The sequence below is a fragment of the Canis lupus genome, chromosome 16 (assembly GCF_048164855.1).
Source record: "Canis lupus baileyi chromosome 16, mCanLup2.hap1, whole genome shotgun sequence".
NCBI lineage: Eukaryota > Metazoa > Chordata > Mammalia > Carnivora > Canidae > Canis > Canis lupus.
In genome coordinates this window covers 26,240,629-26,259,557 of record NC_132853.1, presented here as the reverse complement: position 1 = coordinate 26,259,557, position 18,929 = coordinate 26,240,629, and the positions used below count along the sequence as shown (strand labels likewise).

The window sequence follows — 18,929 nt, the reverse complement described above, 5'->3', positions numbered from 1 at the left end:
ATTTTAGATTCCCTTAGTTATGCACAACATTTATAGTTGCTCAATGTCCTTGCCAATACTCGTTTCTGGCTTTTTTTTTGTTTTGTTTTTTAAAGATTTTATTTATTCATTCATGAGAGACACAGAGAGAGAGGCAGAGACATAGGCAGAGGAAAGAGCAGGCTCCCTGCAGGGAGCCTGATGCAGGACTTGATCCCAGGACCCTGGGATTACACCCTGAGCCAAAGGCAGATGCTTAACCACTGAGCCATCCAGGTGCCGCTGTTTCTGGCTTTTTGGATAATAGCCATCCTAATGAGTATAAAGTGGTATCTGCTTTTGAACTGTACCAAGTTTCAATTTATTCCACCCTCCACTAACGGCTAATTGAGCATCTTTTCACATTTTTATTGTCCATTTGCATTTCCTCATTGAAGTAATGTTTATTCACGTCCTATGCCCATTTTTGAATTGAGTTTTTTGTTGTTGTTGAGTTATAAAAGTTACCTGTATATTCTCCATATTAATCCCATATCAGGTATACGTTTTACAAGTATTTTTCATTCCGAGGGTTGTCTTCTCACTCTCTGATAGTGTCAAATGCACGAAAGTTTTTTAATCTTGGTGAAGTCCAGTTTATTTTTTCTTTTGTTGCTTGTGTGTTTGGTATATACAGGAGATATTGCCAAATCTGGTATCATTAAGATTTTCCCCTGTGTTTTCTTCTAAATGTTTTTAGCTCCCAGTACTGTTATAAAACTCACTCCACAGATTGTAGGGTTTGTGACTTGAACTTTGAGATCTGATCTCTCTAGGGGTGAAATTAACTGTCAGTATTATTGTGAGGAGATTGTAGAGAATAGTACATTTTATTCTGTTTCAGCTGAAGTTTGCATAGCTCTTTTGTGCAAAACCTCTTATTGAGAGAAGTTATAAGTTGCATGGGATCACAGAGATCAGTACCTTTATGAAAGACTTAATGGAGTCTGAGACCCATATTTTAAAGGAACTTAAAAATCTTGTAACTCGTTTATTTTCTTATATAATAAAAATGTATAATCTACTGTTTAGTTTCTTTAAGGATAACTTACCTGTTTTGTAGCTGATAACATAAAACAGAGCAAAGAGCTCTAGACTAGGAGTTAGGAGACCTGGATCTTAATTCTGGCTCTGCCATGATTTATGTATTTTTAGAACATAGGGATGGGAAATAGTAAGGGATAGATGTTTATGTGATATCTAATCTCTGAAAGAGGAAGTTGGTTGTAAGATTTAATGGCTCATTTTCTATCAGAAATACTGAATTTAGGGGATCCCTGGGTGGCTCAGTGGTTTAGCGCCTGCCTTTGGCCGAGGGCATGATCCTGGAGTCCCGGGATCGAGTCCCACATCGGGCTCCCTGCATGGAGCCTTCTTCTCCCTCTGCCTGTGTCTCTGTGTCTCTCATGAATAAATAAATAAAATCTTAAAAAAAAAAAGTACTGAATTTAATTTGTGTTGGGGTTGTTGATGGGGAAAATGTTATCTTTGGGAAAACACTAGGAGTCTCAATTTAGTTTTTCTTTTTTAACATTATTTATTCATTAGAGAGAGAGAGTGCACAAGCAAGGGAAATAATAGAGAGAGGGAGACGCAGACTCCCTGCTGGACAGGGAGCCTGATGTGGAGCTCAATCCCAGAACTCTTGGATCATGACCTGAGCCAAAGGCAGATGCTTTAACTGACTGAGCCACCCAGGTGCTCCTCGATTTAGTTTTAAGTTAATCAGTTTTTATATTGTGTGTAGCTGGGGCATTATAGAAGTTTCATATAATTTAATTGCCATTAATTTACCATTTTGTTTTCATTCAGATTTGCAGATGATTATAAAGTTGCTATTCAACAGACTTATTCTTGGATAAATCAGACTGATACTTCAGATAAAAATGGATTCTTTGCTCCAGCAAAAAATAAAAAACATTTAAGACAGAAAACTGCAGTTCATGTGCTAAACTTTTGGTGCTTAAATCCAGCTGTGGTAAGCCGGTCATGTTGTAAATGAAGATTCTGTCATCTTGCTCAATACCAGCAATTAAATAAATATGTTGAACTCTTATAAAGATGAGTTTATGTTTCTAATATTGTTTCCTTTTAGGCCTTTTCAGATATTAATGGCAAAGTTTTGACGATTGTTTTGACATCTGGAACATTATCACCAATGAAATCCTTTTCATCAGAACTTGGTGTTACATTTACTATCCAACTGGAGGCTAATCATGTCATTAATAACTCACAGGTTAGTATGTTCTTTGGAGGCTCTCAGTCTTTTTTACCTCAATATAATTTTATATAAAGAAAACTGAAAGTACCTGAAATACTAACAGATCCTGCTAGAAAATTCAACAGTTTAGCTTTAGAATTAAAGAAAAATCTGCCAGCTATTTGGTAGTGTCAACAAAAGGAAATACTGATTTGTTTAGCTCAATGAGTAAAAATATACACTTTAGATGCTAAAATTATATTGCAGTTTCTTAAATATGTTTTAGGTTTTTAAAAATAATTAAAAAGAAAGCAAAAATTTTAATGTCTTTACATGGTTCCTATTGCATAATTATTTGTTCATGTGCTTCTCTTTTCCAACAGACAGTGGTATATCCTTATTCTTTTTATGTCCCCATTCTTCCACTGTACTTTGATACCTGGTATTAGTGTTCAGCATATGTTGAATATCTGAAACGAACTAAAAGTACTCTTATGAGTCCTATAACTTAAGATTTTAATGTTTTTATAACAATACCACATAAATATTATTTAATTTCCTAGGAACATTTGAATTGTCATTTGTCAATCTACCTTCTGCTACTTTTTTATGACGTAATTTAAACCAGCTAGCTACATACTTGGCATCATCTGTGTGCCTAACACAATGCTAGTTCTTTATAAAGGTGTTTTTTTTTTCTTTAAAAAATGAGAGAGAGGGAGAAGGAGAGAGCAAGCATGATTGGGGGAAGAGCAGAGGGAGAGGGACAAACTGACTCCCTGCTGAGCACTGAGCTTGATGTGGGGCTTGATTCTAGGACCTCGAGATCATGGACCTGAGCTGAAGTCAGATGCCCAACTGACTGAGCCACCCAGGCACCCCATACAGCTGTTGTTTTCAACCAAAGTGTATTTGTGGGGTCATTTTTGGTTTTCACAATCACTTGGGAGGAAGCTCCTATGTAACTAAGAATTGTGCTTTCTATAATGCCAGAATGCTCCTGTTTAGAGACATTGCTATAAATAGTAGTGAGGTAAAAAGATATGTTGCACAGTTTTTTAAAGTCTTTGTTTAAATTCCAGTTAGTTAATACAGTGTCATATTAGTTTCAGGTGTACAGTTTAGTGGTTCAGCACTTGCATACAACACCCAGTGCTATTATGTTCCATAGTTTGAAGTTTCCTTTTTTTAGAGGTTCAAAAATATAGGAAGTTATTAATAAATTTAACATGTTTTCTCATAAGAATGTTGTTATAGATTCTATGTTCTCACTCTAGTATACAAAAGCCCATTTAACCTGTAATGTCAGTGGATTATAATAGTAAAAATGCTAATTGTTCAGTTGAATTCTATTATATTTCCCCCAATTTAAAAAAAATTTTTTTTAATTTTTATTTATTTGTGATAGTCACAGAGAGAGAGAGAGAATGAGGCAGAGACACAGGTAGAGGGAGAAGCAGGCTCCATGCACCGGGAGCCCGACGTGGGATTCGATCCCGGGTCTCCAGGATCGCGCCCTGGGCCAAAGGCAGGCGCCAAACTGCTGCGCCACCCAGGGATCCCCTAAAAATTTATTTTTTATGGTGAAGTGTTTTATTACCTTTTTAACATCTGTAGCCATGTTTTTCTTATTCCTATCTGATATTGCCAATTTGTATTCTCTGGATCTATGGTTTTGGTTTTTTAATCAGTGTCAGTGTAAGTCTATCACTTCAATAATCTTTTTAAAGAGTAAACTCTTGCCTTTTTTGAGTATTTTTGTTATATAAAAGTATTTTTATTTTTGTTATATAAAAGTATTTTTATTTTTGTTATATAAAAATATTTTTATTTTTATTTTCTTTAGAGAGGGAGGGGAGTAGAGCAGAGGGAGAAGAGAGAGAATCTCAAGCAGGACCCACACTTAGTGCAGAGCCAGACGTGGGGCTCTCTCTTACAACTCTGAGATCATGACCTGAACTGAAATCAAGAGTCAGATACTTAACTGAGCCACCCAAGCACCTCTCATTTTTATTTTAATAAAAATAATGAAACATGTACAACATAAAATTTACCATCTTAACCATTCTTTAAGGTATAGTTCAATCCTATTAAGTATATTTCATTGTTGTACACCCACTTTCTAGAACTTTTTCATCTTGCAGAACTGAAATTCTTTTCCCATTGAATAAGTCTCCGTTTCCCCCTCTTCTCAGCCCTTGGTAACTACCATCTATTTTTTATTTTTATGAATTTGATACTCTATATACTTCATTTAAATGGAACCACAGGTATTTTTATTTATGAGTAGCTTGTTTCATTTAGTATGATGTTTTCAGGGTCCATCCATGTTGTAACCTGAGTCAGAATTTCCTTCCTTTTAAGGGTGGATGATAATCCATTGTATGTATTTATGTACCACATTTTGGTTGTCCATTCATTTGTTGATGCCCCCCAACTTCTTATCTTAAGCAATTATAAACTTTAGAAAGGTACAAAAAATAGTATTAATATAGTGAACATCTTTTTACCCTTCGTTTAGATTCATAAGTTATTATCATTTTGCATGTGTATATGTGAGAGACAGAAGAGGAATATTGCAAATGTTAACAGTTACATCATACAGATATATATGTATAATGCACATTTTTTGGATAAACTATAAGAAAGTAATTTGCATACATCTTGACACTTTTCCCTTAATTAGTTTAGCATGTCTCTAAAGAACAATTACATAAGGTGCACCTGGGTGGCTCACCTTGGTTAAGCATCCAACTCTTGATTTTGGCTCAGGTCATGAACTCAGGGTCATGAGATTGAGCCCCACATAGGCCTCCACTCTTGGGATTGGATTCCTTCTTTCCTTCTCCCTCTGCCTGTCTCCCTCTTTCAAATAAATAAAATATTTTTTAAAAAAGGATAAGAATGTAATCCTACATAACCACGATACCATGATCATATCCAAGAAATTTAGTATTGGTATATTAGTGTCTATATTTCTCCAGTTATTTCCAAAATGTCATTATACCTATTTATTCTTGATCCAGGATCCAATCAAGAATTATATATTGCACTTTTATATATCTAGTCTTTAATACTGTTTTTTGCCCATTTTTTTCTTTTTTTGGTCTTTCATGACATTTTTTATAGAATTTAAGTCAGCGTTTATCTTGAGGAATGTTTTATGGTCTGGATTTTATCTGATTGTTTCCTCTTGATAAGATTCATGTTAAACAGTTTGGTAACAATACTGTATAGGTAATATTCTTACTTCTTATTGCCTCATGTCAGGAAACAATATCAGTTTGTCTTTACTAGTTAATCATTTACTTAAAAGTTGATGAAACCAACTGGTGTCCATCAGCTATCATCTTGCAAAATGTACCTCGATCTCCTGCATCATTTGAAAATATAGGACTATTATATTCTTAAACAATCTGAGGTCTTTCTTCTCTTTAGATTACAAATAAAGTTTTTTTTCTGTCTCTTAGTCAAGTTAAATATACTAAAGTTAGATCTGTATAAATGTAGAGGAAATAACTGTAAAATTGGTGGGTCTGATTTTTTTTTAGGATTGTAGATCTTTGAGCCTCAGTGAATTTGTAAATTTGTTAAGTATATTCATGTTGAATATACCTAGCTCTTGTCATAGTTGAGTCTTAGAGACTTATCTACAGCAGATCATACAAGCCTTCATTTCTAAGAGTTTGGAATCACTTCTAATTTACTCATTTCGTTTGTTCACATCCCACAAAATTTTGCTACTGTGTTTAGTTTTGCAAAGTTGTTGAGGAAAGAGTAAAACTCTTTATGGTTTTATCATAAGTTGTCAGTGGTAAAATTAAAAGTAAAATTTAAAGTTAAATTTTTATAAATTAGATTTATATATAATTAATGGTAATAGAGAAACCCCAACAGTTTAAAAATAAATTTCCTCTAAACGTGTTGCTTGATCTTTTCTTGAGATACATAACTAAATGCTCTCAACTAAATGCTAATTTGCCTGCCCTAGTGTAGGCATGACTCTAATATGACATATTTATATTCTAGGTTTGGGTGGGCACCATTGGGTCAGGCCCCAAGGGTCGGAATCTCTGTGCTACCTTCCAGCACACAGAAACATTTGAATTCCAGGATGAAGTGGGAGCACTTTTGTTATCTGTGTGTCAGACTGTGAACCAAGGAATTTTGTGTTTCTTGCCATCTTACAAGGTACGGGAATATTTATTGTTTCTTTTGCCTTTAAAAAAAAAGTCACGTGGGATTACCATGATAAACTTCCAGAGTTCAGAAGCAAAAAAAGAATTATGCCTTCCTAAGCATCATCCATTGTTTTACTTATTTATTGTTTAAGATATTGGTTGTTCTGTTTTACTTGAAACTCTAAGAGACTAAAAGTCTTCAAGTGGTGTTAGTTATATAGGATTGTTAATGTGTATGTTATTTTTATTCTTAGGGACAACTGGATTTTTTCACAGTTGAAGGAAAAAAGTGCATTCTTTACTTTCATAAATTATACTTCTGAATGTTTCATTAATCTGAATCTAAAGTCAGACTTCCTTTGTTACTTATCTTTTTTACTTCATGTATTTGGCTAGATATTTTTCTTGTTTTTTAACCTCTCTGGTTTTTAATAATATTTTCTTGTGTAAAATTGAGTTATATGGTATATGTTAGTCCTAATATTCAAAGCATTAAAACCACATATAATTCCTGAGAGTAAAATCATATTTTATCAAAATCCAAGCTAAATTCCAATGTAGAGAAGTGGTATTCCCCCTTTCTTTTCTCATAGGAAATTATATACGTAAGGATAGTAGCATACATAAGTAATTGAGTGGCAATACTGATAACTTTTTGGCTCTCCTATTGTCTTTTCATTTATATACATACTGCTATGTCTGAATGTGACCTCCAGAATTTCATATGTTGAAATCATAACCCCTAAAGATGGTGATAGTAGGAATGGGGTCTTTGGGAGGTGCTTAAGTCATGAGGTTAGAATTCCTATGAATAGGATTAGTGTTTGTAAAAGAGGACCTGAGAGAAACCTTGCCCCTTCTCCCATGTGAGGACAGAGAAAAAAGATGCCAACTATGAACCAGAAAGAGGGCCCTCACCAAATGTGACCATGCTGGTGCCTTGATCTTGGATTTTCCAGCCTCCCGGACTGTACTCAATAAATTTCTTATGTTTAAAAGCTATCCAACTTGAGGTATTTTGTTATAGCAGCCTGAAGGGGACACATACTTTGTTAGCCAGGGACAGTAAATTAGTCGTCCTGTAATAAATTGAAGGAATTGCTTTCAGAAGAAATTTAAACAGGCTTTTTTTTTTTTTTCAAGAACATCTAAAAATAAAATGGACATAAACATCTTAAAAATTCTTAATAGAAAGCAATACTTATCCCAGAGTCTGAAAATTTACACCAAACAGGTATGTTAAGGAAAACTAATAATTAAAATTAGAGCTAAAGAAAAGTAAAATCTCAATCACAATCCCAGAAGTGAGCTGGAAATGCCCAGTTGTGTAAATGAACAATTTCATATTCTGCTAGGCTTCAAATACATGGTAAGAATGATTCTTTATATGCCAGGAAGCAGTTTGGTATGGATTTTTTTTTGTTTCTGTTTTTTGTATATAGAGAGGAAAACCAAATCTAATATAAAGTTATTAAAATAGACGATAATATAATTGTCATGGAAAAAGTTACAGTGAAAAAGAAAACAGACTATTTGTTGAACAATGAACCATATCGTCTGGTTTTCAAATAACATAATTTTTGTTAGCCAGTCTCAGTAGTTTAAAAATATATTCTATGGGCAGCCCTGGTGGCTCAGTGGTTTAGCGCCACCTTCCGCCCACGGCGTGATCCTGGAGACCCGGGATCGAGTCCTACGTCGGGCTCCCTGCGTGGTGTCTGCTCCTCCCTCTGCCTGTATCTCTGCCTCTCTCTCTGTGTCTGTCATGAATAAATAAATAAAATCTTTAAAAATAATAATAATAATAAATAAAAATATATATTCTAAATTCTTAGTATATTTAGATGAAGTATATCACTTGCTAGAAGAAAGTAACTACTCTAAATATAAATGGAATGTTACCTCCTAAATTTAATTTTTGGAATAGATTTAGCACAGTATTTTCTTTTTTTTTCGAGCACAGTATTTTTATAGTTACTGAAGTTGATGATTGATTATTGTGTAACTACAGAGACTAACATTTAAATATACTTTTTAGCAGTTTTATAAATTGGTATAACGAATGGATTATTTTTCTGCTTCTACCTTTTCAACTAAAAAAGAATGGGAAGATACAGAAAATAAGCTTTCAAAAGTATTTTGTTTCTGTTTTAGTTTATTTCTTTTATTAAATAGTGGAATTGATAGTTCTAGGGATTTTGCTTCTTTATTTTCTTATTGTCTATATTATATTTTTTTCATTGATTTGTACAGACTTTTAATAGATTGCATGGATATTAATTCTCTATAGAACATGTCAAAAAAGTTTCCCAGTTTTTCATTTTTGAAATATTATAATTTCTTTTTTTAAGCTTTAAAAATTAATTTGTTATCAAAGTAATTCTTATACATAATTAATAAAAATGATGATAATAAAAAACAACCTCACTTCTGCTTTTCAGTTCTGTACCTCCGAGGCTTCTCAAATCTCTGATCTATTCCTCTGATATTTATTGCTATTTCTTTTTTTAAAATTATGAAACATGCATAACATAAAATGTATCATTTTAAGTGTAGTTTAATGCCATTAAATATATTTGCAATTTGTGCAATGATAAACACTGTCCGTTTCTACAAATTTTTGCATCATCTCAAACAAATTCTCTATGAAATAGTAGCTCCCCCGAGTCCCTATCTGCAGTCTCTCGTGATCTCTATTCTACTCTGTAAGGATTTGTCTGTTCTAGGTACTTCATATAAATGGAATCATACAAATTTGTCCTTTTGTATCTGGCTTATTTCTCTTAATGTTTTCAAGGTTCGTCCATGTCGTACCATGTATCAGAATTTTATTTTTTATAGCTGAATAATCCATTTTATGTATGAGCCACATTTTGTTTATCCATTATCTATCAGTGGTCACTTGAGATGTTTCCACTTTTTGGCTGTTGTAATGCTGCTGTGAACATTGGTATACAGATACCTGTTTGCGCCCTTGCTTTCAATTCTTTGGGATATATCTAGAGATGGTATTGCTATATTATATTATAATTCTGTATAACTCTGAGGAACCAACATGCTGTTTTCCACACCAGCTGTCGGTTTTAGCTGTAGAAAACAGCATTGAGCAATGCCAGGGTGGCTCAGTGGATAAGCGTCTGCCTTTGGCTCAGGGTGTGATCCTGGGGTCCTAGCATTGGATCCCGCATAGGGCTCCCTGTGGGGAGCTTGCTTCTCCCTCTGCCTGTGTCTCTACCTCTCTCTCTGTATCTTTCATGAGTAAATAAAAAAAAAAATCTTTAGAAAACAGCACTGCGGGATCCCTGGGTGGCGCAGCGGTTTGGCGCCTGCCTTTGGCCCAGGGCGTGATCCTGGAGATCCGGGATCGAATCCCACATCAGGCTCCCGGTGCATGGAGTCTGCTTCTCCCTCTGCCTATGTCTCTGCCTCTCTCTCTCTCTGTGACTATCATAAATAAATTTAAAAAAAAAAAAAAAAAAAAAAAAAAGAAAACAGCACTGCATAAAGATTTCCATTTTTCTACATCCTTGCCAACCTTTGTTATTTTCTGGTTTTTGGATAATAGCCATCTTAATGGATATGAAGTGGTATCTCCTTGTGGTTTTGATTTGCATCTCCCTAATGACTAGTGATGTTTTTTGTGCTTATTTGCCATTTGTCTATCTTTGGAGAAATGTCTATTCAAGTCCTTTCCTCATATTTGAATCAGGTTTTTGTCATTTTTATTGTTGAGTTATAGGAGTTTTAAAATATATTCTAGATATTAATCCCTTGTCAGATATATGCTTTAGAAATATTATCTCCCATTCTTTGAGTTGTCTTTTCACTCTGTTAGTGTTCTTTGATGCATAAAAGTTTCAGACTGAAATTTTGATCAACTTAATTGTCAGGGCACCTGGGTGGCTCAGTGGTTGAACATCTTCTCAGGGCATGATCCCAGGGTCCTGGGATTGAGCCCCACATCAGGCTCCCCATGGGAGCCTACTTCTCCCTCTGCCTATATCTCTACCTCTCTCTGTGTCTCTCATAAATAAATAAAAAACTTTTTTAAAAAATTTGTCTATTTTTTCTTTTGTTACTCTACTTTTGGTGTCATGACCAAGAAATTATTGCTAAATCTAATGTCATGAAGATTTCCCCCTATGTTTTCTCTAGGGGTTTAATAGTTTAGCTGTTAAATTTAAATCTTTTAGGCATTTTGAGATAATTTTTAAAGATATTATTTATTTATTTTAGAGAGTAGGAGAGCAGGGGGAGGAGCAGAGAGAGCGTCACTAGCAGACTTTGTGCTGAGCTGGACACAGGGCTTGATCCCATGACCTTGAGATCATGACCTGGGCTGAAATCAAGAGCTGGATGCTCAACCAACTGAGACACCCAGGCACCTCAAGATAATTTTTGTGTATAGTGTAAGGTATGGGCCCACTTTTTTTTTTTTTTTTTTTTTTTTTTTTTTGCATATGGATACCAAATTTTCCCAGCATCATTTGTTGAGAAGATTCTCTTCATTGAGTGCTATTGGTACCCTTGTTGAAAACCCATTAACCACATATGCAAGGACTTGCAAGTGGACTTCCTGTTCTGTTTCCTTGGTCTATAAATCTATCCTTATGCCATTACTGTTTCAATTACTCCAGCTTTACAGTGTTTTAAAGTTAGCAAGTGTAGGGATCCCTGGGTGGCGCAGCGGTTTAGCGCCTGCCTTTGGCCATGTCGGGCTCCCGGTGCATGGAGCCTGCTTCTCCCTCTGCCTGTGTCTCTGCTTCTCTCTCTCTCTCCCTCTCTCTCTCTGTGACTATCATAAATAAATAAAAATTAAAAAAATTAAAAAAAAAAAGTTAGCAAGTGTAGATCCTCTAATTTTTTTTTCAAGATTGCGTTATCTATTTGGAGTTTCAGGATTCCTTATGCATTTTCGGATGGAGTTTTTCTTTTTCTGCAAAAGAACGATGTTGGGATTTTGATAGGGATTGCATTGAATCTGTATTTTGTTTTGGTAGTATTACTAATAATATTAATTCTTCCAATCCATGAACATGGGATGTCTTTCCATTTATTTATGTCTTCTTTAATTGTTTTCAGCAATGTTTAGTAGTTTCAGTGTATAATTCTTTAACCTTCTTGGTTAAATTTATTTCTAAGTATTTTTTTTATGCGGTTGCAAATGGATTGTTTTCTTAACTTCCTTTTCCAATTGCTCATTGATGCTGTATGGAAAGGGACTAATTTTTCTGTATTGATTTTGTATCCTGCAACTTTTCTGAATCTAATTGCTTTCTATTTGGTGTGTGAGGGCAGGGAGGGTGGAATCTTTTGCTCTCTATTTATAAGATCACATCTACAAACAGAGATCATTTTAGTTTTTCCTTTCTAGTTTGGATATCTTTTATTTCCTTTTCTTGCCTGATTATTCTGGCTAGAACTGTAGTATGTTGAATAGAAGTGGTGTAAACTGACATCTCTGACTTGTTCCATTGATGTGATGCTACCTGTGGATATTTCATATATTGCTTTACTATGTTTTTTGTTTGTTTGTTTTGTTTTTTTTTGTTTTTGCTTTTTTTTTTTTTTTGCTTTACTATGTTGAAGAAATTACCTTCAACTCCTAGTTTATTGACTATTTTTGTTTGATACTTTTTTGTATCAATTGAAAATCATGTGGTTTCTGTCCTTCATTCTATTAATGCTGTGTATTACATTGATTGATTTTCATATATTGAACCACTCTTTTTTAATTTTGGGAATAATCCCCCGTGGTCATGGTTTATAATCCTTTTAGTATGCTGCTGAATTTGGTTGGCTTATATTTGTTGAAGAATCTTGGATCAATATGTGTAAGAGATATTGTCTCTAGTTTCTTTTTTTTTTTTTTTTTTTGACTGAACCCAGTTAAGGCCTCATTATAAACTTTTAAGGTTTGGTGGGCAGATCTGGGACTCCATTTTTCCTTTTTTTTTTTTTTTAATTTTTTTATTTATTTTTTATTGGTGTTCAATTTACTAACATACAGAATAACCCCCAGTGCCCATCACCCATTCACTCCCACCCCCCGCCCTCCTCCCCTTCCAACACCCCTAGTTCGTTTCCCAGAGTTAGCAGTCTTTACGTTCTGTCTCCCTTTCTGATATTTCCCACACATTTCTTCCCCCTTCCCTTATATTCCCTTTCACTATTATTTATATTCCCCAAATGAATGAGAACATATAATGTTTGTCCTTCTCCGACTGGCTTACTTCACTCAGCATAATACCCTCCAGTTCCATCCACGTTGAAGCAAATGGTGGGTATTTGTCATTTCTAATAGCTGAGTAATATTCCATTGTATACATAAACCACATCTTCTTTATCCATTCATCTTTCGTTGGACACCGAGGCTCCTTCCACAGTTTGGCTATCGTGGCCATTGCTGCTATAAACATCGGGGTGCAGGTGTCCCGGCGTTTCACTGCATCTGTATCTTTGGGGTAAATCCCCAGCAGTGCAATTGCTGGGTCGTAGGGCAGGTATATTTTTAACTGTTTGAGGAACGTCCACACAGTTTTCCAGAGTGGCTGCACCAGTTCACATTCCCACCAACAGTGTATGAGGGTTCCCTTTTCTCCACATCCTCTCCAACATTTGTTGTTTCCTGCCTTGTTCATTTTCCCCATTCTCACTGGTGTGAGGTGGTATCTCATTGTGGTTTTGATTTGTATTTCCCTGATGGCAAGTGATGCAGAGCATTTTCTCATGTGCATGTTGGCCATGTCTATGTCTTCCTCTGTGAGATTTCTGTTCATGTCTTTTGCCCATTTCATGATTGGATTGTTTGTTTCTTTGGTGTTGAGTTTAATAAGTTCTTTATAGATCTTGGAAACTAGCCCTTTATCTGATATGTCATTTGCAAATATCTTCTCCCATTCTGTAGGTTGTCTTTGAGTTTTGTTGACTGTATCCTTTGCTGTGCAAAAGCTTCTTATCTTGATTAAGTCCCAATAGTTCATTTTTGCTTTTGTTTCTTTTGCCTTCGTGGATGTATCTTGCAAGAAGTTACTATGGCCGAGTTCAAAAAGGGTGTTGCCTGTGTTCTTCTCTAGGATTTTGATGGATTGTCTCTAGTTTCTTTTGCTTCCATCTTTGTCTTTGCTCTCAGGATACTAGACTCATAGAACAAGTTAATAAATATTCTCTACTCTTCAGTTTTTTGGAAGAGTTTGAGTAGGAGTGGTGTTAATTTGTCTTTAAATGATTTGTAAAATTCACCAGTGATGTCACTGGGCTCAGAGATTTTCTATGTTGGAAGGCTTTTGATTACGGATTCAATCTCCTTATGAACTTTAAGTCTATTCACATTTTCTATTTCTTCATGATTCAGTATTTGTAGGTTGTATGTTTCTTTTAATTTGCCCTTTTTATCTAGGTTATCGAGTTTGGTGACATACAATTGTTTATAATATTTTTCATAATCCTTATTTCTGTATAATTGGTAGTGACGTCTCTTCTTTCTTTTGTGTTTAGTAAGTTGAGTCTCCCTCACACATACCCAAAGTCAAAGTAGCCCAAGGTTTCTTAATTTTCTTAATTTTTTGAAATAACCAACTTTGGTTTTACTGATTTCCTCTACTGTTTTCTAGTCTCTATGTATTCTTTTTTTTAAGGATTTTATTTATTTATTCATGAGAGATAGAGAGAGAGGCAGAGTACACAGGCAGAGAGAGAGAGAAGCAGGCCATCTTAATGGATATGAAGTGGTATCTCCTTGTGGTTTTGATTTGCATCTCCCTAATGACTAGTGATGTTTTTTGTGCTTATTTGCCATTTGTCTGTCTTTGGAGAAATGTCTATTCAAGTCCTTTCCTCATATTTGAATCAGGTTTTTGTCATTTTTATTGTTGAGTTATAGGAGTTTTAAAATATATTCTAGATATTAATCCCTTGTCAGATATGTGCTTTATAAATATTATCTCCCATTCTTTGAGTCTTGTGTTGTGCACTTACGTGGTGTCTTTGGGAGAATGTTCTGTGTCCATTTTGGAAAAATGTGTATTCTCTGTTGTGATTGAAATTCTGTGCATGTCTGTTAGATTCAACTAGATTATAGTGCTGTTCCAATTCTTTATTTCCTTTCTTAGCTCTATCCAATTCCTTTTCATTATTGAAAAGTGGGCTTTTGATGTCTCCAACTATTATATACTTGTCAGTTTCTTTTTTTTTAATTATTTTTTAAAGATTTTATTTTATTTATTCATGAAAGAGAGAGAGAAGCAGCAACATAGGCAGAGGGAGAAGCAGGCTCCCTGTAGGATACTGATGTTGACTTGATCCCCGGACCCCAGAGTCATACCCTGAGCCAAAGGCAGACACTCAGTGGCTCAGCCACCCAGACATCCCTAATTGTCAGTTACTCCCTTCAATTCTGCCATCGTTTGCCTAATAAATTTTGGGATTACAATTTTGATGCATATGTTTATAATTGTTATGTATGTTTTTCATGAAATGACCTTTTTATCATCAAAATATAGTATCCTTTGACCCTTGTAATAGTTCTGACTGAAAGTCTATTTTGTCTGATATTAGTAATGGCACCCTACCTCTCTTTTTGTTACCATTTGTGTGGAATAGCTTTTCCATCCTTTCACTTTCAACCTTAATGTCTTTAGATCTAAAATGAATCTCTTATAGTCAATATATAGTTGGACCATCTTTTTAAATCTATTCTGCCATTTATTTATTTATTTTCTGTATGTTTTAAACTTTCATGTTCCACATTTTCTCCATCACCACCCTCTTTATTGTTCAGTTGATTTTTTGTAGTTATACATTTTGCTTTATTTTGTTTTGTGTATGTTTACAGATACTTTCTTTGTGCTTACTATGGGGATTACTTATTAGCATCCTAAAGTTGTGAGAGTCTGATTAGAATTGATAACAATTTAACTTCATTTATGTACAAAACCTCACATTTAAACAGTTCCATCTCTTCTTTGTGTTATTGGTATCATGGATTACTTCTTTATACATGTATGTCCAACAAAGATTTATAATAATTTTTTATGCATTTGCCTTTTAAATCCTTTAGAAAATTAACATAGAGTTACAAACCAAAATTATAACAATAATGGCTTTATCTTTTTTCATGTTTTTACTTTTAGTGGAGATCTTTGTTTCATTATACCATTTTAAGTTACTATTTTATGTTCATTCATTTCCAAAGAAGTCCTCATCTTAGCTTTTCTCAGAGGGAGGTCTACTGTAATAAACTCTACTTTTGTTTATCTGGATCTGTCATAATATTTTTGAAGGACAGTTTTGTCAGATATAGTACCTCTTGGCTGATAGTTTTTTTCTTTAACAGAGGCCACTGCTTTCTGGCCTCTTAGGTTTTTGTTCTTTATCTTTGGCAGTTTAATTACAAAGTATCTTTGAGTCACTTTGGATTAATTCTGATTGAACTCATTACGTTTCGTGGATTTGTATATTCATTTCTTCCATCTCATCTGGGAAAAATTCAGCCATTATTTCCTAAATATTTGAATTGAGATATAAGGGAAATATATTGCGATTTATATAGTAGAGGTGAAGTTAGAGAGAACTTATAGCTTTTACTGCTTATTAGAAAAAAAGAAAGTTCTTAAAATCATAATCCAAATTTCTGAGGAAAAAAACAACAACAAACTAAATAGAGGAAAGAAAATAATGAAGAACAAAAATCAATAAAATAGAAAACCAAGAAATAATAGAAATGAATTAAACAAAGAGCTGTACTCATTATTAAAATGTATTAATAAAGTTAATAGAATCTAGCAAAGCTGGTCAGGATAAAAAGGGAAGGCAAGATTACCAGCATTAGGAATTAAGTGAGAATATCATCATAGATTTCATTGAATTAAAAAGATAATAAAGGAATATTTTCAACAACTTTATGCCAAGCAGTTAAACAACTTATATGAAATGGATAGATTCCTTCAAAGACACAGATTACCAAAACTGACTCAACAAGAATTAGATAATTCAAATTAATAAATCTGTTGAACAAATTGGAGTATGTATTAAAACCAGAAAGAAAATTGTAGACTCAGGTATCTTTATTGATTAATTCTATCAAGAAAAAGTACCAATACTACCCAAACTCAGAAGGAAGGAGGAACACTTCCTATGTCATTAGGCAAGTATAACTCTGATTACAAGATATTACAAGAAAATAAAACTGTAGACCAACACAGGCCAAAAAAAACTGGTAAATATAATCCCTTCATATAAAAAGGATCATACATCAAGACCAAGTGAGATTCATCCTAGGAAGCTAATAATACTTTCGTCTTCAAAACTCCATCAGTATAATTAAATTCTTAAATAGAATAAGTTAGAAAAACATGTTCATCTAAAAAGTTTCAGATAAAGCATTTTGCAGAATTTAATGCCAATTCATAATATAACCCTCTAGTAAATAAAGAACAATCTGATAAAGGAGAATCTGTGAAAAACTTAGAGCTAACATCCTGCTTAATGTTCTAAGACTGAATGCTTTTTGCTCACTTTTAGGAACAAGGCACAGATGTCTGTTTTCTAGTCTATTATAAACATTGTACTGTATATACTACAGTGAGACAAAAACAAGAAATAAAATTACAAAGATTTCAAAAGAATAAGTAAAATTGGTTTTGCTCAGATAATATGATTATGTACTTTTTCGCTAACGAATTAAAAAAAAAACTACTAGAATTAATAACTGAATGTAGCAAGTTCTCAATCTAGAGACAGTCAGTGCAAGTGCCCCTCATCTTGGGTTTGAACTGCACAGGCCCACTTACATGTCAATTTTTTTAAAAGCACAGTGCTGTACTATAAATATATTTTCTCTTCCTCATGATTTTCTCTTTTTAAATTAATTTTTAAATATTTTTTAAAAAAGATTCTATGTATTTATTCATGAGAGACACAGAAAGGCAGAGACATAGGCAGAGGAGAAGCAGACTCCCCATGGAGACAGAGCCTGATGTGGGACTCAATTCCAGGACCCCAGGATCACGCCCTGAGCCAAAGGCAGACAATCTACCTCTGAGCCACCCAGGTGCCCCTTCTCTTTTTAATTAAAAAAAAAATTTTTTTAAGATTTTTAATTTAGAGCACAAGCTGGAGGGGTAGAGGGAAATAGAATCAACCAACTGCATCACCCACGTCCCCCTCTTCCTTTTGATTTTCTTAATAATAATTTTTTTTCTTTAGGTTGCTTTATTATAAGAATAGTATATAATACACTTAACATACAAAAATATGTTAATTGACTATTCATATTATTGGTAAGTCTTGTATTCAACAACAGGGTATTAATAGTTTTGGGGGAGTCAGAAGTTATATGTGGCTTTTTGACTAAGCAGGTGTGTTGGTGCCCCTAACCCCTGTGTTGTTCTAGGGTCAACTGTATACATAAACAGACTGTATGTCTGTTTATTGGAAAATAAAATTTAAAACAGTATTAGTTCAGATAACACTAAAAATCAAATAACACTAAAAATTACATGCACTAAAAAGTACAAGACATTGCTGAGAGAAATTAAAGCTGGTGTATATAAAATCTATACCAGTAGATACTATGTTCATGAGTTGGAAGTCTCAGTATTATTATCTATTATCCTGAAATTCATCTGTACATTCAAGCTAATCTTAGTAAATATTTCAATAGGCCTTTTTTTTAAAGACATTGACATGATTCTATAATTCATACAAAAGTGCGAATTATTTAAAAATTTAGGAAAATAAGTAAAAACAAAGTTGGAATTCTTAAATAACTGGTTTCAAGATTTCCTGTGAAGCTACAGAAATATTGGCCATAGGGATAGACATATATTCTCAATAAAACAGAGTAGAGTCCAGAAATAGATTCACATGTCAGTTGGCTTTTGACAAAGATAATTTATTGGACAAGTGGAACTCTCTTCAGGAAATGGAACACATATATATCCATATGGATAAAATGAACACTGACACTTTATAACCTTATCCAAAAATTTCAAAGTTCATCATATACCTAAACATAAAAGCTAAAACCTTAAAACTAAAATCACCTCTTTAAGGACCTTATTTTTAAATATAGTCATATTCTGAGATACTGGAGATTGGGACTATCACATATAAATTTTGAGTGAGAAAAACTCAGTCTATAATGGCACAAAGGAACTTTCAGGAAAATGTAAATGTTTCATATTTTAATTATGGTGGGAGTTTCTAGGGTACATGCATTTGTTAAAACTCATTGAACTATTCACTTAAAATGAATGCATTTTGTTATATGTAAATTATAATCAGTAAAATTGTATTTTTAAACAACAAAACATCAGAAAAATAAAAATTTTCATCACAAATTAGATGAAAATATATTAAAATGTTTATCTGGAAAGGATAATATAAAATCTTTTTATATGGAAATATGGTATGTCTTTATTACGTGATGATTTTTATCCTTCAGGAAAACAAGGTGGTTAAACCAACAATATAACAGGTCCCTTAATACTTTCCCTTTAACAAAAGTTCATAAGTGGATATATTCTGCC

General features: G+C 33.7%; 1 protein-coding gene across 3 annotated transcripts in view; it reads left to right on the top strand.

Annotated features, from left to right (window-relative positions):
- BRIP1 (BRCA1 interacting DNA helicase 1) overlaps positions 1 to 18,929 on the top strand; it is a 180,653-nt gene that overhangs the window by 74,456 nt on the left and 87,268 nt on the right. For 2 of the 3 annotated variants that reach the window (XM_072779705.1, XM_072779703.1), the window contains exons 12-14: positions 1,831 to 1,996; positions 2,114 to 2,254; positions 6,248 to 6,409. In XM_072779705.1, the coding sequence (XP_072635806.1) occupies positions 1,831 to 1,996; positions 2,114 to 2,254; positions 6,248 to 6,409 (469 nt within the window). The remainder of the gene's footprint in view (positions 1 to 1,830; positions 1,997 to 2,113; positions 2,255 to 6,247; positions 6,410 to 18,929) is intronic. The other variant, XM_072779704.1, reaches the window with a different exon arrangement.